The following is a 25,223-nucleotide window of genomic DNA, read 5'->3' on the forward strand; positions in this document are numbered from 1 at the left end:
CTTTGGTCTTCACCATACGGTTCTGTGGAAACACATCATGCCATGATCAAAAGACATCTCAAAGGACCTCAGGAAAGCAGTTATTGCTGCTCATCAGACTAGAAAGGGTTACAAAATAATTTCTAAGGATTTGGGGCTCCACCAGCCCACTGTCAGGTAGTCTACAAATGGAGAAGGTTCAAGACCACAGTCACTCTACCCAGGAGCAGTTTTCCTACCAAAATCTCTCCAAGAACAAACTGGCACATCATCCAGGAAGTCAAAAAGAAGCCCTAGGTAACATCCAAGGATCTGCAGGCCACTCTCACCTTGGCTAATGTGAGTGTTCATGACTCAACAATCAGAAAAAGACTGAACAAGAATGGTGTTCATGGGAGGATACCCAGGAGGAAACCACTGCTCTCTAAAAAGAAGATTGTTGCCCGTCTGAAGTTCACTAAAGATCATATACATGATCCCCAAGACTTCTGGAACAACGTTCTCTGAACAGACAAGTCAAAGGTAGAACTTTTTGGCCTCAATGAGAAATGTTGTGTTTAGCGAAAAACAAACACTGAGTTTGAACAGAAGAACCTCATCCCAACTGTCAAGTATGGTGGTGGGAATGTGATGGTTTGGGCCTGTTTTGCTGACTCAGGACCTGGACAGCTTGTCATCATTGATACAACCATGAATTCTGCAGCGTATCAGAAGATTCTAGAGGAGAACATCAGGCCATTTGTCCGTGAGCTGAAGCTGATCCGAAAGTGGGTCATGCCACAAGACAATGATCCTAAACGCACATGCAGATCTACAAAAGAATGGCTGCGGAAGAAGAAATTCTATGTTTTAGAATGGCCTAGTCAAAATCCGGACCTAAACTCCATCTAAATGTTGTGGCAGGACCTGAAGCAAACTGTTCATGCAAGGAAGCCCTCAAATGTCACTGAGTTGAAGCAGTTCTGTAAGGAGGAATGGGCCAAAATTCCTCAAAACTGATGTGAGAGACTGACCAACAGTTAAAGGAAACGCTTACTTGAAGTCATTGTTGCTCAAGGGGGGCCCATCAGGTACTGAAGCTAAAGGTTCACATACTTTTTCATGATTGAATGTTGAATCAGTTGTGGATAAATAAATGTTGAAAAAGCATAATGTTTGTGTGTCATTTGTTTAATCGGGTTATCTACTGTTATTTATCTAGGATTATGGAGTTAGATTAAGATCTAATAACATTATTAGGTTGGAAATATGTGACAATCCTAAGGGGTTCACAAACTTTTTCTCACCACTGTATGTATGGTTCTGATTCCCGTGATATGTGGATCTAATTCATTTTAAAATAATCTTTAATAAAACAAAGAACTGCTTTCAAGGACCTCATTGTGGTCTGTGGGAGTGTTTGGAAAATCGTGTAGGCAGAAGAAGCAATTGTGGCTTTTCCCCTGCCTCAGCACATGCTGCACGTGCAACAGCAATTTGCATAATTTCCTGTGATGCCGCGCAGATTGGCAAGTAGCCCAAACCAGGCACGTGGTACAGCAGGGTGGCTTCACACCCACCCTACAACTCCTACTGCATGTTGTGGGTTGTAGAGTGGGTACGAAGCCACCTCTGTCACTCCGCATTTGGACAGCCGGCCAACCTGCGATGCATTGCAGGGAGTTATGCAAACGGTGGCCACGCGTGCAGCAAGCATGGGGGCGAAGGGAGAAGCCATGATGGCTTCTTCTCCCTACACGATCGTTCATACCCAGTCTCTGACTATCTCAGCTTTTTCAGTTATCAGGTTTTCCTAAGCGCCCTTGAGTTCAGTGCCAAAAGATCCTCATGTATGTGTTTGATTTACACTGATCTGGTACTAAAAGGATTAAATAATTTTGTTAACAAAAGACTGAAGAGGCTACTTCAAAGAGAATATGTCTAATTTGATCTGGAATGGTTGAATGAGTGTTTTTGGGGAGATCGATAAGAAGATGCCCTAAAAGACCCCAGATGCATTTTTAAGAAGACCTCATACTTATATTCCAGACCCCTGACCCATGGGCAAGAAGGCGCTGAAATTTTGTTTCTATGCTAATTGATGTTATGCCATTATAATACCCCTAACTAAGACTTTGCAGGACTGGCTTTGAAGAAGAGGGAAAAAATGCAGCTGTCTTTGCAAGCAACTACACAGAGCAAGCTCAAGGTCACGGTGAGCTGTGCTGGCAGAAAAGCTGACATGAGTGTATGAGTGAAAGAGCAGAAAAACTGAGCATGCTCAGACGCCCACTAGGAGGAGGAGAATTACTATTCGACATCTTGTGTTGTACACCGGCAGTTAAGAAAATGTCTTTACTCAATGCTAGCTGGGTGGGGAAAGCCACAACATTGAGCATGAGCAATTGGGAAGCGGTGTTGGGGTGGAAATGACCAAAGATGACCTTGAGTTCAAAGAAGATGTACCAGAAAGAAATATGTCAGTCAAGATAACATGCCTGGATGGTAGACTTTTAGCCACATTTTAGGAAGGTTCAAATGAACCCGTTGGTGGTAGTGCCAGAGATGTTTCTAAAACACATGTGCATAAAATGTGAGATTGTTGGGGGATAGATGGACACCTCACCTCTAATTGGTGAATTGGTGGTCTAACCACTCAGGCACCCCATTTTTGATTGGAAGATGGTTGTTTCATCACTCATTGGAGCCCCCACCTTTCACCAGAACAAGTGTATAAAAACACAGTTAGCAAGAGCTCTTGATGTCTGTTGCTGCTTTACTTCACTCTCCAGCTGCCTTGCCTATCTGGACCACCAGACCCAAGGATTTGGGTAACTATGGACTTCTTTAAACTCTTAGTCTTTAGAACTTGCAAATAATTTTAACCCTTTACTTTCTGAAGTTAGAATATCTTCTGAGCCTGAGACTTAGAATTATTTCTGAAGGTGGAACTTGGAATTATTTCCAAGTCTTTGGCTTTTCCTTTCACTCTAGCTTCTACCTTTAACTAAATGCAATTCTTCATATGCTTAGAGGAAATTAGTAATGCTTTAGCTTAGCTTTTTATATTCAGTTAACGTGCAAGAGGAAGTAAAAGGGAGAGTTAACAATTTTTAGCATGCTTTAGTTTAGCATCAAACCACAAGTAGTAAGCAGGAAGATAAGTAGGAGGAGTCATAATGTTAGAAGCTCAAATTGTTATCTCGCTAGTTACATTTGCATTGACAGCTTTGTCAAAAGTAATTCTTTTGGTTAATCTCATATTTTTATTACATTGCCTTCCCCTGTAATCACAGAGAATGCTTCTAATGCTCATATAACCACTATGTTACTTTCCTTAATTTTGTAATGTTCTTAAGTAAAACATTTAATACATGTGAATTTACTTTTTAGTCTGTGGTGATGTTTGCCTGTTTGGACTTAGCTTGGTTACCCAACTGGGGTGTTTAGAACCCATTTGATGTAGGTTCTGAAGTGAAATTAACTTCAGAATTAACCATTTACATGTATGTAAAAGGCATGTCCATGTAAATTAAAGCATACTTCATAACGCATCAGGAGTAGTAGCCATCGATAGCCTTATCCTCCATTAATTTGTCTAATCCCATTTAAAGCCATCCAAATTGGTGGCCATCACCAAATCTTGTGGCAGCAAATGCCATAGTTTAAATAAGTGCTGTATGAAGAAGTATTCCTTTTTATCTGTCCTGAATCTCCCATCAGTTAGCTTCATGGGATGATTTCAGGTTCTAGTATTATAAGAGAGGGAGAAAAATGTCTCCCTACCCACTTTGTTCACACCACACATAATTTTGTACATTTCTTCCCTTACTCTTCTTGTTTCTATAAGGTAAACAGTCCCAGCTGTTGTAATCTTTCCTCATAAGTGAGTTGCTCCAGTCCCTTGATCATTTTCGTTGCCCTTTACACGACTCTGTATGATCCTTTTTAGGTTTTTAGTGACCAGAACTGTACACAATATTCCAAGTGTCGTTGCACAACAGGTTTATATAAGGGCAGTATGATACTGGCCGTTTTAGTTTCGATACCTTTTCTAATTATGCCTAACATGGAATTTGCCTTTTTCATAGCAGCTGCACACTGGGTTCATATTTTCATCGAGCTGTCCACCAGAAACCCAAGATCTCTTTCACCACTAGCTCATCCCATCAGAGTATACATGAAGCTGAGATTGTTTGCCCCAACATGAATCACTTTACACTTTATACATCACTTTGCAGAGAGAGATTGTGTGGGGTGAATGGATGATGCATGAATGGGGGGTGTGCTTGCATGTGAATAAGGGATGTGAAGTGTGTGAGAAAGAGAGACAGAATGGATGATGGATGAATGGGATGTGTGAATGAAGTGGTGGGAGGGTAAGCATGAGAAAATGTGTGGGATGTCTCTGGCCCTGCCTACCACATGCTCTGGCCCCTCCCACATTGGCATGTGGCCCTCAATAGATTACCCCCAAGGGCCCCCACCCCTGACTCAACACTTGGAGTACCTATATTAAGGAATTTCCCAACTCACCTTATTTTGGGTAAACCTGTACTTCTGGTTTAGGACATAGACTCCTTTGTCCACAGCCACAAGACCGACTTGGGCATTTGCATCTCCTGTCAATTTAATATTCATCATGTCTCTTGGCTGGTGAATCCGATTGTCTGCTTCAGTGGCCCCATCCACAACCAACTGTTTGAACAAAGGCGAGAACAAGGGTCAGCTGGTTGCAAATAGCAGGTGCAGGGCCCTCCAATCTGGATCTGGACCAAGAAGGAGAGAGAGAATTAAGCCTGCCCACCCCCCGCATGCCACTGTCCCAGTCCAGTTTGCCACCCCTTGCACATGCTATTTGTGTTTTTAAAACCCAGCCACACAAGTGCCGAGGATGTGAATGACATCATGTCTAGTTTGGCCCTCAGGTAATACCTAGAGACCCTTCAGAGGTCTGAAACGTGAAGAACTCTAGTGCTCCTGCCTGCATAAGTAGCGATGGATGGGGATCTCAGTCTTGGTCTCAGTTTTGTCAGTTTTTTGAGTTCAAGCTTGTTTTAGCCTGTTTCTGCATGAGCTGCGATTATTTCATTTTTTTGAACCGTACTTTTTTGTTTCCATTTTTTGTAATGCATGCATTAATGTATGCGTTTGAAATGTATGCATTTTCCCAAGTACTTTATATGGCTGAAATGCTGTTTTGTGAGTACTTTGTTTAAATATATGCATTTTGTGCACACTTTCCCCTAATACTCACATTTTTGTAGCATTTTTCATGGGACGAGCAACATCAGAGAGCTCACAAAAATGCAGAGCTGGGAACACAACTCTGTCTTGGCTCACTGAAAGGACTGTGAGGTACGAAGTGGGAGAAACGACCTACCTTGCCCATGCAGGTATCTTTCACATCCACCCAGACAGAGTCAGCCACAATCTCACTGTTCCCTACTTGATAGTAAGCCACAATCCGGAAGGAAGGGATGAAATCTGGGGTGATGTACAGAGACATGGTCACCATATTTTGACCAGTGGTCCTGGGCTGTCTCCCAGCTTTAAGTATCTTCCCTTTATTCATGATCTGATGGTGAACAAGAAACACACTGATGGTTTAAGATGTAGGGGATTAACAAGCATGGATTGATTCGAACCAAGAACTGGTAAGTAACTAAGAACTTGTTAGTAAGAGATAGGAACACACCATGAGCTACCTTTCCGCCTATGTTAGTAACACTGATTATAAATTATTGTGAGTTATTTAAAAAATGTATTTTTACACTTTAAGCTTCGATATCTCCAAGAACAGGCCTTTAAAGTTTGCTGAGAATTTCTCCCTGCCCCCCCCCAAAAAAAACTTGAACTAGTGCCTCTGCTACAGAAAGGGAATTACACAAATTCGGGGCTTCATCACACAAGGCTAAAAATCTCACAGTTTACCAGGGCTTCTGCTTCTGGATTCTTTGTGGGATTAGATCGGCTCCTTTCCACATGGCTTCTCAAAAAACCGAGACATCTCAGGAAGTTCTAGTGTTTCATTACAAAGCCACTAGATGGCGCTGTTGTATTATTTGCAATAAAGCGCCTTTAATCAGTACACCATAGAGTTACCACGATTCCATAGTTGGAAGTGCCAGACTTTTGTCATCGTGAAAAACAACACAACAGAGCTCACAAAGACTGGGAGGTGCCCTGGAGGAGGACAGCGTCACGTACAGGACCTGCAAACTCAATAGCAGGATAAAAGCCCCACGTGAAGAAGCCCTCATTATCCCTATGCTGCAGGTAGAGGAGAGTCTGAAGGCTAAAGCAGATGGTACATTAAATGTGTAGCATCTCAGTGACCCAAACTTTTTTTGTTTTAGCCTTGTGTAAGCATGCAAGGGGCTGATCCAGACCACTGCGTGCAAAATGGGGGAGGTTATGCCACCCAGCCGCTTTCCCCTCTAAATTTCCCCCCATTTCAGAGGGCTAAACAAACTCCATAGGTGCCAATGAAGTTTCTTTTCTTTAGCCCACGCGGGGTAGGGGCAAATTTAGGAGGGAAGCAACTGAGTGGGAAGGTGTAATCCCCCCCATCTCACATGGGGTGGTCCTGATTTGGATCAGGCCCCCACACACTTACCTAAGAGTAATATTTAAAAGTTAGGGTCACTGAGACACTGCACATCTAGCTTAGTGGGCAGCAGGGTGGGCAGTACACCAGCAGCATCCCCAATCTGTCTCTATGGCCCAACAGCAGGTGCAACCCCTCAAGGCCTGCTTGAAGGTGGAGTACTGGAAAGGAGGTCTCTGGAACACCAACAGGTAAGGGAGTTTCAGGAAAGAAGCTGCTCTCAAGAAGAAAAATAGGGGTAGGGCAGCACCAAATCAAAAGACACCCAGGGTAACAACTGTAAATTGGAGTGCTTTCACAAATAGAACACACTTTGCCTTTTGCACCTTTTGAAATTTGCCTCTCTCTTTTTCTAATTTGGAAAATTAAGGATGCCCAAGGGTACTTTGCAATGAAGAAAGAACTGCCAGGCTAATGTTATCCATGCCTCCAGTCAGTGTAATGTGTAGTTCAGCCCACTGCCACTACATTATACATTCTCTCTAAGGGTGAGGTTTGAGGTTTCTCTTATGGCATGGTTTCTGCCTACAATCACGAGTTTTCCAACAATAACTGATTGTCAGCTACCAATCGTCCTTTCATATATTGTGAAGATTAAAAAGTGAATGGATTTCCATCCTTCTAGGATGCCAGTACTTACTATGTAGGTGAAATACTGGGTTGCTGCAAGACGGTTGGTCGTGACGAAAGTGATACGTAACTGATCTCCAGCTTTGACCTCTGTACCTGAGGTCGCTATATGAAGATAGTTGTCACTTCCCTGCTGGGGTTGGTAGGCTGTAGCTACTATTGACTTTTGGGCCTGTCGTTCATTTGGGAGTATTTCATGGTTGGTTTTTACCTAGAGAGGGAGAGAAGTGTTAACCAAATCTTGAAGTGATCATGAATCTTTTTAACTTCAGCACAAAGGGATAAGCAGAAGCTCCATGCCACGCAATGTTGACAAAAGAAAACATCCAAGGGAAGGGTAGAACTGGCTCATATAATGGGACAATGAAGATCTACTAGGTTCCTCTGTGATGTGCCCTGTATCACTGCTTGACACCAGTGCCTGCACTTTGCATCAATGCATTTATAAGGATGGCAGAACCTTCTCCAGTACGTCTGGATGAAAATAAAATGATGGGACTTCTCAGTCTTTCTGCCACGGTTGGCTGAAGCTTCATATTCATATTGTAGACTGATTTAAGTGCAAGCTAATTTAACTCTCACACATGAAAACAGTCTAAATAGCTCATGAGTGGCAGCCTGTAGTGTAACTAACTAAACCCTTAATCCCCCCCAAGTAAACATTGGCTTTGTGTAGAAGATAACTGGCATTCACCACACTGCATCACAACAGAACTGTAGGGTGACTCACAAGAATGGTTTGTGTTTGTGGGCCGTGCGGCATGTTCAGGTTCATTTTGGCAGTCCCATCACTCCGGGTAGTTGCAGTATCACTGTTTTTAGGATCTGAGAGTTTTGCTTCCAGAGGGACATCAGAAGCTGGAGAGCCATCAGGGTTGGTGACATACACCTGAGACAAAAAGAGATGAGACTGAATAACTTTTCCCATTGCATTTGTAATATCAGTGGATAAAGGAGATTTCCACTGCTATTTTGTAAGTGGATTTAAAATAGCACAAGCAAGCCTGAGCCATAAGAGGAAAAGTGATGAATATTACCATCAGTTCATAGGGCATCCCTGGCTTGAAGTGCCTGGAGGTCTTTGTGAAGTGGATCTCATAGGGAGTTGTCACAATCCTGATGCCAGTTTGCTCAGTCACCACCATGTCACTGCCTGCAGAAAGAAGAAAGGGGCTGTGGGTAAGAATGAGTATGAAATGAGGTTGCGGGAGGGGGAAGGGGGAGGGATGATTTTACAGCCAGGCAGTTTCATTTACTCCGGATCCAGCAGTTCCCTTTTTTCACACTTCCTATCGGAATCCTTTTACATCAGTTTAGCTACTGAAGAATCCCTGGGCATTGGCCAGGCCATAGAATCCCTGCACAGTATATAGTCGTAGTGAGACATGGCCCAATATGTGCACCCAGTTTGTGTAAGACAGCAGCCACACTGGTTGGGCCCCTGCATACTGTCCCGGACACCACAGAATGCACTTTATGCTGCCCTGTGGTTACATGTCGCAGGAGACAATGGAATAATGGTTGATAAAGTGTCTTTCTAGTAATTTGTCCACCTCTGAGGAACCCTCAGATTTCCTAGGAACACAGTTTTGCCCCTGCAGTAGCTGCATGGGGCCCTGAGGCATGCGTGCACAGATGCCCCCTTTTATTCTGTGAATTGTGAAATGTTCCATGTGTGCAGCTAGGCTTCCCTGCTTTGTGCAAGTTGGAGCATTCCCCGACATACTAAACGAAAAAGAAAAAAATGAAAAACAGGTCAGCCCCTCCAGGCATAAGTGTGTTCATTGGAGCCCAGTGGAGCTTTGGATCGTGCCTGTTCTTTAAAGAAAGGCTTGGCTCATGATGTTGAGCCAAGGTTGGCCACCTGTGTAGTGGCAACTCTGGAAGCAAGAAGTGCAAGCAAAACATGGTCACTCAATTGGAAAACCGTGGTGTGTCCCACGGGGGGTGTGGTGTGTCCCAGAGTGGGAGGGTGCTGTTGCTTTCATGTCCTGCTCATGGGTTTCCCGTGCGCAGCTGGTTGGCCACTGTGTGAACAGAATGCTGGACTAGATGGACCCTTGGTCTGATCCAGCAGGGCTCTTCTTCTGTTCTTACTTGGAACCCTGTGAATTTCAGACATCTTTTTAGGAAGGACATTTTTAGTTGTCATGGCTGCTGATAAAAGTTTTGAAAAAGAAATGGAAAAAAAGTTTGGTAACAAGTAAAAAGACCTCCTAATTCATTGTGGTTATCAGCTTTTCTAAATCCTATAGTCATATATCCCTGCCACCGCCAGGAGCTGGCTCAGGTTTTTACTTTAAAAAATTCATTGTTTCTGCATTAGGATATTGTAGAATAAAACAACACGCTTATGAACCATGACTTAGTGGCCATTATGTTGGGAGTTATGCTGGAAGAAATGATGGCTCTCTTTGTAGGGGAAGCTCATAGGAAAAGTATTTAAGAGTCTAAACAGATACGGCCGAGAGCTTTGCTCAGCAACACCCTCTCCTGGTGGGCCATTTCGAGAAGTGAGTGAAGGGTGGTGAGCTATCACTTCAACCCCCATCTTCTGAAGTGCTCTGCCTGAAAATTCTGTGCTAGGGGCCCACATCTCTTCTGCCTCCAGGACAGGTTGTCAAGGAGAGAGGGGAGGCAGGCATTATCCCCCAGGGGAGTGTATTTAGCCACTTGCTGATCCCTAGTCTAGAGGAACAAAAGGCATGGATTAAGTAAGCAGCTCAAGGGCAAATCTGGAGTTCTTTCAGATTTATGGTCAAATGTACACTAATCATGATTCCTTCCAGTGTGTTCTCCTGCCTCTATTCCCTCCCCTGGGTACTTTTTTCATTTGTATTGTGTCTATTACATTGTAAGCAATTGTTACATACTGTAAACCACTTTGAGTGGGTTGGCAAAAAGGTAGCATATAATACAATTAATTGGTGAATTGATGAAATGAACTTTCATAGAATCACAAAATCATAGAATAGTGGGGTTGGAAGGGACCTATAAGACCACCGAGTACAACCCCTGTTGGGATCTCAAATACACAGGGATCTTGCCCTGTGTATTTGAGACAGATACCTGCAGAATATCTGCCCCATGTCACGATCATTTCCAGCTGGTACCCAAGGATTCCATTGCTTTGAAAGGCCGCATTACACAGTCAAGCATGGTGATGCACTATGAGTTAGGTGATCCAGGTTTGCAATGGAGCTGGTGAGATTAGGGAGATGCTGAGAACAAGTAATTCATATTCCATCTTTCATGAATGAAGCACTTGCTATTTCCTCTGGAGTTAAAACCACTGCTCACCAGATTCCGTCATCACTGTTACAGAGACGTAGAGAGAGTGCCCAACGAGCTCGTTCAGGTCGCGAAAGCGGGACTGTAGCATGGCTCTTGATAGGACGGCTTCCCCAGCCCCATTGCTAATCTGAAAAGAAAAAGAATGGTTTTGTCATCCCACCTGTACTGGGCCTCGCTCACACACATGCATATGCACTTAGAGGCAAATGCCTATACACCCATGACTCATCATACCTGAATTCTCTGCAGTGAGTCTGGAATATTCTTTTTTTCATTATCTATTTTCACTCCAAAGAGGACAAAGGCCACACCATCTAACCTCTCCCCATAGAGGAACCTGGAAGGACAAATGAGATTACAAAAAGAAAGGCCTTGGAAGAGCCTCAGAGCCAGTTAGCAGAATGAGCATGAGAGGGAATGGAAAGTTGGACTTACCATGAAGTAGTCAACAAGGGATGGAGCAGGCAGGAAAGGGTTATCTCCCACCTCCGTGGAAGGCAGGGCCAAACAGACTTCTTGCCACCTGGAAGGGGAGGAACCCCTCTCAGTTGTCAGGTTTGCCTCAGCTTAGTAAAAAACCTGTCCAACTTTAACTGAGAAAACTAACCAACAACTTTGAAGAAGAGAGAAAAAAATAGAGGACAGTGGAGCACTGTGCAAACACAAACATACCCCTTGTAACCAACACTGTTTGCATAACAAACCCAGGTGGGGCTGCCTGCTCCATCCCTCGCTGACCAGAACACCACTTCACAGTAAGTCCAACTTCCCATTCTCGATGAGCGAGGGAGCAAAGCAGACAGGAAAGGGATGTCCCAAAGCAGTGTCCTTTAATGGATCGGTCAACTCCATATACTACAGAACTTGCTGCAGGACCCTGCGGCCAAGCCAAGCTTCAGCAGGAGCATACTTACCAATTTTACAGAGGCATATGGACATGGAGGGAGCTCATGTGGCCACCCAGCAGCCTGAGACTGTAGTGCTGCAGGGGTTGCCAGGCTGAGCACCAAGTGAGCAGTAATTCCTAAGGGGGGAAACTTGGCCTGAGCTGAGCAAGCTAAAGCAATGCACTCCTTTACCCACCTACTAATGGTGGATCTAGAAACTTTCCTTCCCTGGTCCCCCTTCTGATAGGAGACAAAGATGGAATCAGACATTCTGCGTGTGTTAAAGTTAAATCCGCAGAGCTCTACACACATCTAGTTTATGCTGCTGTTTCTCTTTAGGATGAGTAGGATTAGGGTAAAAATCAGGTAGGATGATTTCCTAGCTCCTATGGAATAAGGAATTCACCTTAGGGATGAACCCTGGGTCTGTCCTTAATACCACCCTATTTGGCTGGAAGGAGCATAGATCCTGACGAACAGACAGGGCCCCTGCCTCACCTACTCTCCTGACAGATGTAAATACAACAAGAACAAACATTTTCCAGATCCATTCTTCAATCAGGATTGAGTGAAAAGGCTCAAAAGGAGGACTAGTGAGGGCCTTCAGCACCAGGGAAGGGGCCCAGGTTAGAGACCTGTGGAGTACCGGTGGAGAGATGACGACTGCTCCTCGTACAAACCTCTTGACCTGGGGACTACAGGATATGGAAGCAATACTGCTAACCTTCAGGATACTTTCTAGTGCTACTGCTTGTCTCCAGAGTAGATGCCACCACTCCTCTGAAAGGCCTTCCCCAGGAGTTGCCACCTCTCAGTTTCCAGGGGCACACTGGATCCCGCTGGGAATGAACAAGAGCATGCTGGAAATGAATCAGATCTGTAAAAGATAACAGTGCTAGCCTGATTGCCCTCAGCTCTAGTCAACTGATGGGATGCAATGCTTCCTCTTCTGACCACATGCCCTGGGCAGTATTTGAAAGGCAACGTGCTCACCAGCCTGAAATACTGGCATCTGTTGCTATTTCTATCCAGACAGGATCTCTGAGGGGACAGCCTTGGTTCAGGTGCTGCAGACTTAACCACCATTTCAGAGAATTCAAAACTACTGACGGCAGCTTCACCTTCGTGGGACTCTTACCCAACATCTAGGCCTGATATTTCAGCATACTCCAGAAATGGAATCTCGCCCATGGCACAGAGTCTGTAGATATTGTCATTGGACCCTGCAGCCGAGCTAGGCTCAAAAGCATAGGCTGAGGCATAGAGACGGCTTGACTGAGACGTCTACGATGTTGTGCACTTGGTCTTGAGAAAGGAACATTCTCTCTTTCTCTGTCTAGGAGGACTCCTAGATGTTGCAGGCACTGTATGGGAAGCACTCTTCAAGTACTTGAAAGGTTGTCCCAGAGAGGAAGGCCAGGATCTTTTCTCGATCATCCCAGTATGCAGGACATGGAATAATAGGCTCAAGTTACAGAAAGCCAGATTCCGGCTGAACATCAGGAGAAACTTCCTGATGGTTAGAGCAATACGACAATGGAACCCATGACCTAAGGAGGTGGTGGGCTCTCCCACACTGGAGGCGTTCAAGACGAGGCTGGACAGCCATCTGTCAGGGATGCTCTGACTTGGATTCCTGCATTGAGCAGGGGGTTGGACTCGATGGTCTTGTAGGCGCCTTCCAACCCTACTATTCTATGATTCGATGATTCTCTCAGGCAGATAATGGTCTCCTTGATATCCCTGTCTGCACTCAAGAGTGAGCATGATCTGATCAATAGATCATCCAAATATGAGTAAATACGTATTCCTCTGTCCACCAAGGTGATCATGACTTTGGTAAAACACCTGAGAGGCAGAGGAGAGAATGAAAGGCAAGGCATTGTATTGGTACTGGAGTGCACTGTAGGCAACACGAAAGCAGCAGTGATAAGCAGGTCATATTGGAATATGTAGCTATGATTCCATAATGTTGATGGATGCCATGAAGTCTCCAGGCTGAAGAGCTGTTGAGCTTGACTTAAGTGCCCCCATTTTGAACTTTCTCTGAACAACTAAAATGGCTCTCCATTGTCCATTCCTCTTTGGAACAGTAAAGAAGACTGGAAACATGTCTTGAGTCCCTTTCTGGGGAAGGTATGGATTCGATGGTGGGAAGATGACTTATGGTGTCCATGATCCTTTGGTGCTTCAGCTTCAGCGGATTGTGTGACCTTGGTGACAGCATACTTAGATCTGTCTGGAGTGATCTGAATTCTAAGGCTGCTGTATTGTTTCCAGTATCCACTTGTCTGATGTCGAGAGCCGCCAGGTTATACTGAACAACCAAAGCCTGCCTCCCACTGGACCGTCGATAGTGTCAGGATGAGGTGGACTTGCCCTGATGCTTTCTGCGACCAGCCCAGGAGCTGTTGAAGGTCCTGCGGTATTGATGAGGGATAGTAAAAGGCCTGGAACGAAAGGGCTGATTGGTTCTTTTCCTCTGCTTACTGTCATGCTTTTGAAGAGCAGAGGGTGAGGCTTTCTTTTCTCCTTATTCTCAACCAGAACTCATTCAAGAGACTCTCCAAATAACTTGCCTCCTTTAAAAGGAATAGTCAATAAATCAGCTTTAGACAGACCATCGACCTCCCATTGTCTAAGCTAGAGAATATGGCAGACCGCCACTCCTGAGGCCATGGGTCTTGCAGAGTATAGAATGCCATCCATTGAAGAATCAGCCAGAAATTCTGCTGCCCAAGCTATTTTATTGAGCCCCTCTGTAAGATGTTTCTCAGTAGAGGGTACTTCAGATAGAAGATACCTGGCCAACTGAGGCTCATGCCACCACTGAATTAGCTGCTGCTGCCCTAATGCCCAAGGCCATCACTTCATGGAGACACTTTAAGTCTTGTCATTCTTGTGATCCCCTGCATCAGACAGTGACTCACCTCACTCCCTATGAAATATGGTTTTGGAGGGAAGTGCCACCACAGGTACATCTGCTGTTGGTACTTGAAGGGATTCCATAACTTGTGGTGGCATCATGTATATTCTTTTATGAAGTTTATGGGAAGTTCTAACTTTCTCTGGATCTTCCCCTCATTGTTAAGTATTTTGGAAAACATAGGAGAGAAGGGAACAATGAGCACCGAGGGACCCTCCCTTGAAAAAACCTCTACATCTCTTTCCAACTACTCTTCAGTCGTAGCAGGTCTTGCTAGCTGAACCGGAGGAATTTTTAGTTTCAAGGTATTTATTGCCTTGCTGATTATGATGGGAAAGCCTCTACTGGAAAGAGCCACCACTGGGATGGGGCAGTTTCTGGAATATCCTCTTCTGAGAACTCCCCTTCCTCTCTCTCTGAATCTGCTTGAGAAATCACCTCTAAATCAGATTCTAACTCCCCTCTCCCACTGCTTGGGGGTAGAGTTCCATGCATCTGTGATGCCAGCAGGGAATGCCTCTCAGACTGTTTGTGATTAATACCACTGATCTGGTGAGACACTGAAGCAATGGCTTTCCCAGTGTGAAGCTGCCTTTACATTAAAGAAAAAACCTGCAGTCCTCCCGTTGTGGAGCCTTTCCGTGTTTACAGAGAGCTCCCAGACAGTGACCATATGATAGCTGAGAGGGGAAGCTTTTAATTTTCAAGGTTTCATAGAACTCAATGAAAAGTGCTATCTAGTGGCTGTTTTAATAGCGCAACATTCTGACTTTAAAAGATAGTTCATTATTTCTGGAACTTTATGAGATGGAATAACCAGGAAATACCTCTGGATGTGCCCTGGAGATTGACAACATCATGAAAAAGACCCGCAAACATGAGCGAGCAATCTCAATAGCAGGATAAAAGCTCCATGTGAAGAAGCCCTGAATGTTACTAGAAACAGCAGGAGTCTTTTCCTTACTGTGAAGTCTCCTAACACCATGGCAGAATGCTTATGACCATGCTGCGTTTTACCCCTTCTTGCTCTCTTTCCCAAGGATATGTTATAATCAGATGAGGAGGCGGCAGCATTAGAATACCTTCCCCCTTTTCTCTTGAGTCTATGGGAACTGCGAGCCAATTGCTTGCCAGGCATGGCACAGTTCCCTTTATAACCTCTTCATGAAAACACACAATCTCTGCCCAGCTCCAAGTTCCTTCTCCCCCTGTTAATTCAGATGCTCCTCTCATAGATCCTTTGAGAGTTAGAAAGTGGCTGAGCGAGTGCTCCGCACCAGTAAAAATAGCTTCACAGAACATACTTCTGGGTGGGGGTAGGGGTTGGAGTGAATGTCATCTGACTGGCAGGGGCTGCTCAACCAATAAGAGATGCTCCCCCCCAGGCTCCCCCCCTTTCTCCTTTCCCCTGAAGCTCCAGATGCACCTGCATTTCAGGAACAAGCCTCATTGAGCTCAATAGGAGTTACTTCCGAGTAGACACACATATGTGTGTGCTGGGAAAGATGGGTGGGGGACACAGGGATGGGAAACCAGCCCCCTTCCTAACCTGATGTTGTGCAGGATCCCTATAATGAAGGTGTGAAGTAGTTACTTCCTAAGGCAATAAACCAAACAATGGAGAATCGGAGCCTCTAGATCATGCTTTACAGCCTTCAGAGAATTTGTGCTTTAAACTGTGCCATTTCAATTGAGGGGGGTCTCTGTAAATTCTGATGTGCACATTCAGGGGACAAGCCTCATTGAGCACAATGGGAGTTACTTCTGAGTAGACACTGTGCTGGGAAACACCCCTTGACCGGAGTCACGGTGGAAGGCACACCCCTGGGCAGGGCTAGCATACCCGAGGTCAATGCAGGGGTTGGGGCACACAGCAACTATGCCACGGAGAACCTGACTTAAGGAAAAGAATCGGACTTTAAGCAGTCTCAAGAAATCCGGTTTTTCTATGATAAACTCCAGGGTGGCTGCTGGATGGCCATGGTGTCATATATCCCTAACGATCTCCACACGCAGTAAATCACTCGTGGAGACACCCCCTTGGAGTGGATAGAGTGATAGAGTGCTCTGGGGTAAATATCTTGGTTCCACTGCTCATGCGGGTGAAGCGACGGGACTTCTAGCACTTCCCTTTATACATGGCTGTTTAGCTTTCAGGGCCAGGACAAGCTCTCCTCACCTTTCTTTTTTAATGGCAATGGCCGAAGTAAGGGAGTAAAAAAAACTGCAGGGAAGATAAGGGAGGGACTCCCACTTATGAAGGATAACCAAACACACTAATAAAAAATTAACCCTACCGCTGTATCTAAGATCTGATGGAGGAGGCAGAAAAGATAGCAATCACTGCTCTGAGTCTAAGTCAGGAACAAATAATCAGCCCTGCACTTCTGAGGAAGAGCCAAGACTGACAACTGAGAGATTCCTCCCTTTCCACTTGGCAAGAAGTCTGTTTGATTGGCCCTGCCTTCCACAGAGGTGGGAGATAACCCCTTGCTGCCTGCTCCACTCCCTCGCTGACTTAGAAAAACAGACTGGGTAGAAGAGTGATGACAGGAGAACAGATGGGCTATTTACTCCAGTCAAGAAAGAGTGAATGACCTTCAGAGTATCCATCCATTTCCTGCGAAAGCAGGGTTCCTATGCTTCATAGGAAGCTCTCAGTTAAAAGGGCGGCTGTGTGTTGAAGCAGAACAACCAAAGGTTGTAGGTTAGGATTCAAAATGGGTTTTGTAGCTTCTGTTTCTGCTGATGATGATCTCACAGACTGTATCTGAATATTTTAAGCCAATTTGAATTAATTTTCCTTCACCATCCCATAGTTGCATACACTTACCTTGCAGTGATAGACACTGTGAAATTCCTCTCATCGTCAATATACAAAAACTTCTCTGATGTTTTCAGTATGACTTCAAAGCTTGGCAATACTGGAGATAAAACAGAAGAGGAGGATGTCAATATTAATGGAAGGACAAGAGGGGATAAGAGCAGTGAGTTTCTAGGACAGGTTTAGCAATTTCCGAAGCAAAGGTGTAGGACAAAAGTGAGTCTTCTCTGGGAAGGAATCAGAGGAAGGTCCTGAGCAGGGATAACCATTCTCTTACCATACTCTTTGACTTCAAATTGTGTGGTGAAATTCTGCTGGGGAAGGTCTTGATACTTGGCCACAATCTTCCAGGTCCCCAAACTAGAGAAGGGAAATGAGGTGTTTTTCACTGCTTCTGCTTTAGCTGCCCATGGTTATCTTTATTATCATTTTATTTATGTATATAGTGCCATCAGTGTGCATAGCACTCTGTGGGATACAAGAGAACTGGTTCCTGCCCTGAGGAGCTAAAGATCTAAAATTTGACACAGGGAAATGTGATTAGACAGGGAGGAGGAGAACCAACCAGCTAAGGACAGACGCACAGAGAAGGAGGGCATAAAAGGTATTCAAGTCAGAAAGTGCACGATTAATTATATCAAAGGCAGCAGAAGGGTCAAGTAGAATGAGGACTGAATGGAAGACCATTCAGTGAGGAGGTAGCCGGCCCATCAGTGAGGACAGTTTCAGTGGAGCATAGGGGGCAGAAACTAGATTGGACGGCACTAAAACTGGAGTTGCAGGAGAGAGTCAAGACCGCAGGAGTAAGCAGCACACTGCAGGAGTTTGGAGGCATAGGGTAGAAGGGTCAGTAGCTGAACAGCGAAGATGGGTCAAAGGGTGGTTTCTTGAGAATAGGGGTGAGAGTGGCATGTTTCAATTTGTAGCATGAGGAAAGGATCTAGAGGACAGGAAGCAGAACATAACGGAGGAGATGGTAGCCAGGAAATGGGAGGACACAGGCACATGGAGGGTTTACATGAGGACAGCAAGGTAGTCTACTGATCATGCAAGATTAGGGTGGCAAGACATCCTACTTTACAGAGGACAGTCCTCTGTTTGAAGGGTTGTCAAGTCTATGTCCAGTTCATAGATTAAAAAAAAGTAAGAAGGCAGAGCAGAGGGCTTGAAATTGCCGAGAGGCTGTTAGCACCTGGACAGCAGACTGCGCAGGCATGCAAGTGTATTGCCCACTCTGGTGAAATGTGTTGTAGTTCTGTTTAAACTATAGGGATTATTTCTAAATTTGGAGATACACACACGCGCACACACACAATCACGTGTAAATTTTCTTCAAATCTATGTCCTATTTTGCCCTCTTTTTTGGCAATCTGAAAGTGGCCATCCTGTGACATGGGGTGAAAGAGAAAAGGGTAGAGTCGGGGTGGGAAACCTGTGGCTCTTCATAGAATCATAGAGATGAAAGGGAACCTCTGAGATCATCTACTCCACCCCCACGACTCAATGCAGGCCCTTCACTGCTGAGTGCAGTTGCAGCATTATTATTTTTTTATTATTATTATTAAATTTATTAATTGCCCATCTGGCTGGTCACCCAGCCACTCTGGGCGATGTATAGCGTACAATAAAACAGTTGATAACAATAAAATTCTACAGTAAAAACATTTTCTAAAATACCCTAACCCACCCCAAATGCCTGCCTGAACAATCACGTTTTTAATGCACGACGGAAGCTCATTAAAGAGGGGGCATGGCGGAGTTCCCTAGGGAGGGAGTTCCACAGAGTGGGGGCCACCACAGAAAAGGCCCTCTCCCTCATCCCCACCAGTCTAGCTGTCCTGGCTGATGGGACAGAGAGAAGGCCATCCGAGGCTGATCTTGTTAAGTGACCTGTCTGGTGTTGCTGGAGGCGCTCCTTAAGATAGGCTGGGCCGGAACCATATAGGGTTTTAAAGGTCAAAACCAACACCTTGAAGTTGGCCCAGAAAACAACTGGTAACCAGTGCAACTCCTTCAGCACTGGAGTGATGTGATCTCGCCGGCGGCTGCCTTTAATCAGGCGAGCCGCTGCGTTCTGTACCAGCTGCAGCTTCCAAACTGTCTTCAAGGGTAACTCCACATAGAGCGCATTACAGTAGTCTAAACAAGAGGAGACCAGGGCATGTACTACCGATGGGAGCAGATGGTCGGGAAGGAAGGGGCGCAGCCGCCATATCAGATGGAGTTGATACAACGCTGTCCGGCTCACAGCTGTCACCTGAGCCTCCATGGACAGCTGGGAGTCCAAAATGACCCCCAGGCTGAGGACCTGGTCTTTCAAGGGTAGCCATACCCCATTCAACACCAGGTCAACTTGCCCCAGCCTCCTCTTGTCTCCCCCCAAAACTACCTCGGTCTTGTCTGGGTTCAGCTTCAGCTTATTCCTCCCCATCCAGCCACTCACCGTCTCCAGACATTTGGACAGGGATTCTACGGCCAACCTTGGTGAAGATTTGAACGAGAGGTAGAGCTGTGTGTCATCCGCATATTGATGACACCGCACCCCAAACCTCCTGATGGTAGCCCCCAGCGGCTTCACATAGATGTTAAATAGCATTGGGAAGAGGATGGAACCCTGTGGCACCCCACAAGTGAGTTGCCACGGGTCCGAAACCTCCTCTCCCAGTGTTACCCTCCGGTACCTGCCGGAGAGGAAGGGCCGGAACCACCGCAATATGGTGTCTCCAATGCCCAACCCCTCCAGGCGGTCCAGGAGGATACTGTGGCCAACGGTATCAAAAGCCGCTGAGAGGTCGAGGAGAACAAGGAAGGAGCATTCACCCCTATCCAGAGCCCTCCTCATATCATCTACCAAGGCGACCAAGGCTGTTTCTGTCCCTTGCCCAAGCCTGAAGCCCGACTGAAATGGGTCTAGATAATCAGTTTCTTCCAAGTGTGCCTTCAACTGCATCGCCACCACTTGCTCAATCACCTTGCCCAAAAATGGCAGATTTGAGACTGGGTGAAAGTTGTTCAGAACTTGAGGATCCAAGGAGGGCTTCTTTAAGAGCGGTCTTATCACTGCCTCCTTGAGGGCTGATGGCATCACTCCCTGACAGATGGCCATCCAGCCTCTGCTTAAAGACCACCAGCATAGCAGAACCTACCCACTGCTGTTAAGAAGTATCTCCTAATGTTTAGCTGAAATATGCTTCCCTGCTATTTCTGCCAATTAGTTCTAGACTTACCCTCTGGTCCAACAGATAACAGGTCTCCTCCATCTTCTGCATGACAACTGTTCAGATATTTGAAGACCACTATCATATCTCCCCTTAATCTTTTCCCCAGGCTAAACATACCCAGCTCTATCAACCGTTCCTCACAGGACTTCGTTTCCAGGCCCCTTGCCATCCTGGCTGCTCTTCTCTGGACACGTTCCAACTTGTGAATGTCCTTCTTAAAATGGGGTGCCCAGAAATGGACACAGTACTCTAAATGTGGCCTAACTAATGCAGAATAGAGTGAAATGATTACTTCCCATGATCTGAACACTACGCTTCTGTTAACGCAGCCCAAGGTTGCATTAGCTTTCTTGCGCAGCATCATGCTGCTGGCTCATATTCAGCTTGTAATCCACTAAGATGTCAAGGTCCTTTTCACATGTACTTCTCCCAAACTAGGTCTCCCCATCCAGTACTTGCATCTTTGATTTTTTTTTTGGTATCTAAATGCAAGACTTTACATATATCTCTGTTGAATCTCATCTTGTTAGATTAGGCCCAGTATTTCAGTCCATCTAGATCAATTTGAACTTGAATCTGGCTTCTATGCTGTTGGCTAATCCCCCGCACCCCAGCTTCATGTCATCTGCAAATTTGCTAAGCAACTGGTCTCTATGCCCTCCTCCAAGTCATTTTTAAAAATATTGAACACCATAGGGGCTAGGACAGAGCTCTGCAGCACACCAGTCAAGATCTCCATCCAGGAGGATGTTGAGCCATTAATTAGCACTTTTTGAGTATGGTTGTTCAGCCAGCGGTGGATCCATCTAGTTGTAGTATTGCCCAACCCACATTTTACCATTTTGTCAACAAGAATATCATGGGAAACTTTGTCAAATACTTTGCTTAAATCAAGATATCCTATGTCTATAGCATTCCCATGATCTACCAAGCTAGTAACATTATCAAAAAAGGAGATACAGTTGGTCTGGCATGACTTATTCCTGACAAACTCATGTTGATTCCTAGTAAACAGTGCATTCTTTTCTAGATGATCACAGACTAACCACTTAATTATCTGTTTGAGAATTTTGCCTGGTATTGACATCAGACTGACTGGTCTGTAGTTTCCTGAATCATCATTTAGATGTTTTGGGATTCTAACTCCTATCAGCCCCAGTCAGCATGGTCTGGGTGATATTGTAGTCCAACAACATCTGGAGGGCCACAGGTTCCCCATCCCTGGGGAAGCCAGAGGTGTTGGAGGAGGAACGACTGGTAGAGGAGGGGGAAGAGAGAGGAAGACATGCTAAGAGTGGATGGTTTCAATTTTAATATTGAAAAGGAGGAGATCATGTCTTGGGCAGAGAGCAAGGATGGGGGAGGTCATTGGGCAGGCCTTAGGAACATAGGAAGCTGCCTCATACTAAGTCAGACTGTTGGTCCACCTAAACCAGTATTGTTGACACTGACGGGCAGCAGTTTTCCTGGGTTTCAGACAGGATTTTTTCCAGCTCTACCTGGAGATGCTGGGGATCAACCTGGGACCTTCTCCATGCAAAGCAGCTGCTCTACCACTCAGCCATGGCCTTAGCATGGGAAGCAAGGTAGGGAAGAGATGCTGGGGTTTTCTAGAATCGGTGTGGACCAGAGAGGTATAGTAGTGCTGCTTAGCCAGGTAGATGGCAGACAAGAAGGTGGAGAGCATAAATTTATAGCAGATGAAGTCATCCAACTCTTTTATTCCGCTCCAGAAGTGTTCAGCTGCATAAGCACAGGAGCACATAGAATGGAGGCAGTGAGGAAGGACTGAGGATGAGAGGGGTGAATAGTACACTGAGAGAACAGGGCAGTCGTGTCAAGAGGTGATGACGGGGATGGACTGGGGGTGGTAACTGCAGAGTCTCCAGAGCAGACAGAAGCAGCAGGGGAGAGGACAATACTTCAGAGAAGGCCACTGGATCAATGGGCTGGAAATCATGGAAGGCGCAGGAGGCAGAACACAGGGAGGGTGGACTGCACGCAGTGCTTTAGGACATAAGATGAGGAATTCCACAGCAGAGAGGCCAGACACAGAGCAGTTCTTAGTGAAGACAAGATCAAGGGCCCAAAGCAACGTGTGGGAGAGTCAGCCCAAGGAGAAGGCCAAACGAGGAGGCAAGGGAGAGGAGATGGGAAGCAACTGGGTTAGAGGGATTATCAACACGAATATTGAAATCATGACAACAACCAAGAAATAAGACCTCTCCTTGGCATGGCTGGGATTGGTATGGATACTAAGACAGGGTGCTCTGCGTTTTGATGCTACAAAGGTGGGATACTACAAATGAGATTAATCAGTCAACACTATTGAAGCCTGTGGGGCCTTGGGGTGCTCCTACTTTAACAGGAAAAAGAGCAGCGGAATAGAGGACACCATACCCCTCAATGAGCTTTCTTCCATAACTGCTGCTTCACTTCAATTTCTGTAGAGATTGGCTACGCTGTAATATTCATGGTAAATTACCTGACAATCTCAGGTAAGTTGTAAGGCTGGATCGTTTTCAAAGTAGAGGAGACCAAACTCTGGCTGACAACAATGCCGTCGGGTGTCTAGAAGGGGAGAGGAAAGGTTTATAAGGAAGAGATGAAAAATGCTTGCAGTTACATTGTGTATTCAGTACCTGTGTAGCATAAGGGTTCTGCAGGGGCACAAGACTGGCTGAGCACCAATGAACCACTGACTCATTTCTTTAGATTTATTTTTATTTATTATTACATTTATATCCTTCCTTCCTTCCTTCCTTCCTTCCTTCCTTCCTTCCTTCCTTCCTCTTGAAAGGAACCAAAGCTAATGTCAGCTCACAACATTCCAATTAAAATATAATGCTTTGGAGCCTTTACTAAGCCATTGCATATTTGACATGCTAGTGGGGCCTGCAACATGGTGTCACTTGAGTTCAGGATTGCAGGCACTCCATTCTATTCCCCAGCTGATATCCTCTATCCAGTGTATGGATGGTTCTAATTTGGCAACATAAGGATTGGCAGAGATCTTTCTTAGACCTCCTACCTGAGATCTTTAAAATGGAGATGCTGGATTGAGCCTGTACCTTCTGCAGGCAAAGGATGTGCTCTAGCACTTAGCTATGACACCTCTTTGTAGACTTGTCCTCAAAGGAAAGCGTGTTACAATCTAGCGTCATCAACTTTCTCTCCTCATCTAAGGCTGTTTCTACGCAAGGCATTTATTGTGCCTGCATGACTGGCCACACATGGAAGTTTGTGGGTCCTTTACACAACACCATCAACATCCAAGGCCCTTCCCGCGCTATCCTTGGTATCAGGTGTTGCAATTTAAACCTCTTTTAGGGGTTCATCACACGGGGGCAGAAATCTGTATCAATATCGGGGCTTTCTCCATCTGGTTTCATTGCGGCATTAGATTGGTCTCCTTTACACAGTTGTTTCTATCTGGTTATGTTCCATTCCTTACCTTGTAATGGGGTGGCTACTTTTCTGCAAAAAGCCATTACACACATTGGGGGCATCGCAAAATTTCCTCCCTGGTTTCTTCCCCTTCCCTTCCCCTCGCAGATTACTGGTGGTTTGGTTGTGATTGACATGCAATGCAGGTGGACAGAAACCTCTGCTGAACTGCTGGAATGCTGGCATACCGGCATGCCAGCCATTCTGTGTTGTGGAGTAAGCAGTATACCGACCTGCCCACCACCCCGACGTCACTGCTGTTGTCATCATGATGGTTCCCCCAACAATCCCAAACAAAGTGGGTTTTTCATGCTACAGGAGAAGCACGCAGGCAGGCCATGGCAGGCCTGTTGTGCGGGCTGAAAAAAATACTGTGTTTCTTCCATTTGGGGATAGCACGGGATAGGCAGGGGGAAATGGCAGGAAAATTACTGGACGATTATGACGTCGTGTAACGGACCCGCAAAATTCCGTGAGTGGCCAATCATGTGCGATAAATTACAGGTGTAGAGATGCCCTCAATTGGGTTTGAATACTGCTATTTTTCAGCCCCTAGATGGCGCTGTTTTCATTCAATGATATGGGGGCTGCTGAGAAAGGACGTTTGGTCGTGTCCACTGCCTAAAGAGTCAATTGTCAACTCACCGCGGAAAAGGAAGTAAAATGCTCCACATGCCTCCTGATTTTCTCTTTAATGAAGAGGAGCCCTAACTCATCTTTACTTAAATTCTACATTGTGCACCATGTATACCAATTACCCAAGGCCCTAGAGCAGGCCTGAGAATCGTAACTGCTACTGTAGCAAATCTTAAACCACTTTGCCTGTTCTAGAGAGGGAGGGAGCAGCAGGAGGAAAAGGAAAAAGACAAGGAGGAGTTGTTGTTTCTCAATGTTCTTCCACTCTAAGCATGTTGACACTCTCTTCTTAAGAAACTTCAGCAAACTGGTCTGAGGTATCATGCTGCAGAGAAACAGTGTGCTATAGCAGTCAGCGTGTACTGGATTTCAGACCTGAGAGAGAGGAAGATTCAAACTCCTGCTTAGCTGTGAACCAGACTGGGTGACTATTGTAGCTCTCACCTCAAACTCAAGAACCACAGGTTTCGTCACAGGCTCCAGGCTGTGACCCACAGGAAAGATACGATAGCGCACTGAGAAAGAAAAGGGAAGGTATCATATATTTGGGAAAAAAAGTTTGAGTTCAAGTGAAAGGTGCTGACATCCTGGAGAAGCACTGAGATAAGGTCCCCATTTGGAAAGTCAAGAGGTAAAACAATTCTTGTTTCATGGGACATTCTGAGCAACCAATTATCATGCAAACATGTGCAGTTCCTGGAAATCTTTCCCTTGCTAGCATGTCTGTTGCAGTGTTAATTACGTTTTTTAAACTAAAAAGTTTTGTGACTGGGAAAACACTTTCATAAAA

The 25,223-nt window shown here is 45.4% G+C and overlaps 1 protein-coding gene across 1 annotated transcript in view; it reads right to left on the bottom strand.

The window, feature by feature from the left end:
• LOC146353171 (A.superbus venom factor 1-like) overlaps positions 1–25,223 on the bottom strand; it is a 131,629-nt gene that overhangs the window by 99,647 nt on the left and 6,759 nt on the right. Inside the window, exons 4-14 of the mRNA XM_084835878.1 lie at positions 24,878–24,948; positions 22,836–22,921; positions 17,407–17,489; positions 17,139–17,229; positions 10,727–10,829; positions 10,499–10,619; positions 8,236–8,351; positions 7,929–8,087; positions 7,209–7,409; positions 5,342–5,536; positions 4,495–4,656 (exon numbers count right to left, since the gene is read on the bottom strand). Of these exons, the coding sequence (XP_084692004.1) occupies positions 4,495–4,656; positions 5,342–5,536; positions 7,209–7,409; positions 7,929–8,087; positions 8,236–8,351; positions 10,499–10,619; positions 10,727–10,829; positions 17,139–17,229; positions 17,407–17,489; positions 22,836–22,921; positions 24,878–24,948 (1,388 nt within the window). The remainder of the gene's footprint in view (positions 1–4,494; positions 4,657–5,341; positions 5,537–7,208; positions 7,410–7,928; positions 8,088–8,235; positions 8,352–10,498; positions 10,620–10,726; positions 10,830–17,138; positions 17,230–17,406; positions 17,490–22,835; positions 22,922–24,877; positions 24,949–25,223) is intronic.

This window comes from Heloderma suspectum, chromosome 2 (assembly GCF_057233095.1).
Source record: "Heloderma suspectum isolate Gila_16-S chromosome 2, 16-S_ref, whole genome shotgun sequence".
In the NCBI taxonomy this organism is placed as follows: domain Eukaryota; kingdom Metazoa; phylum Chordata; class Lepidosauria; order Squamata; family Helodermatidae; genus Heloderma; species Heloderma suspectum.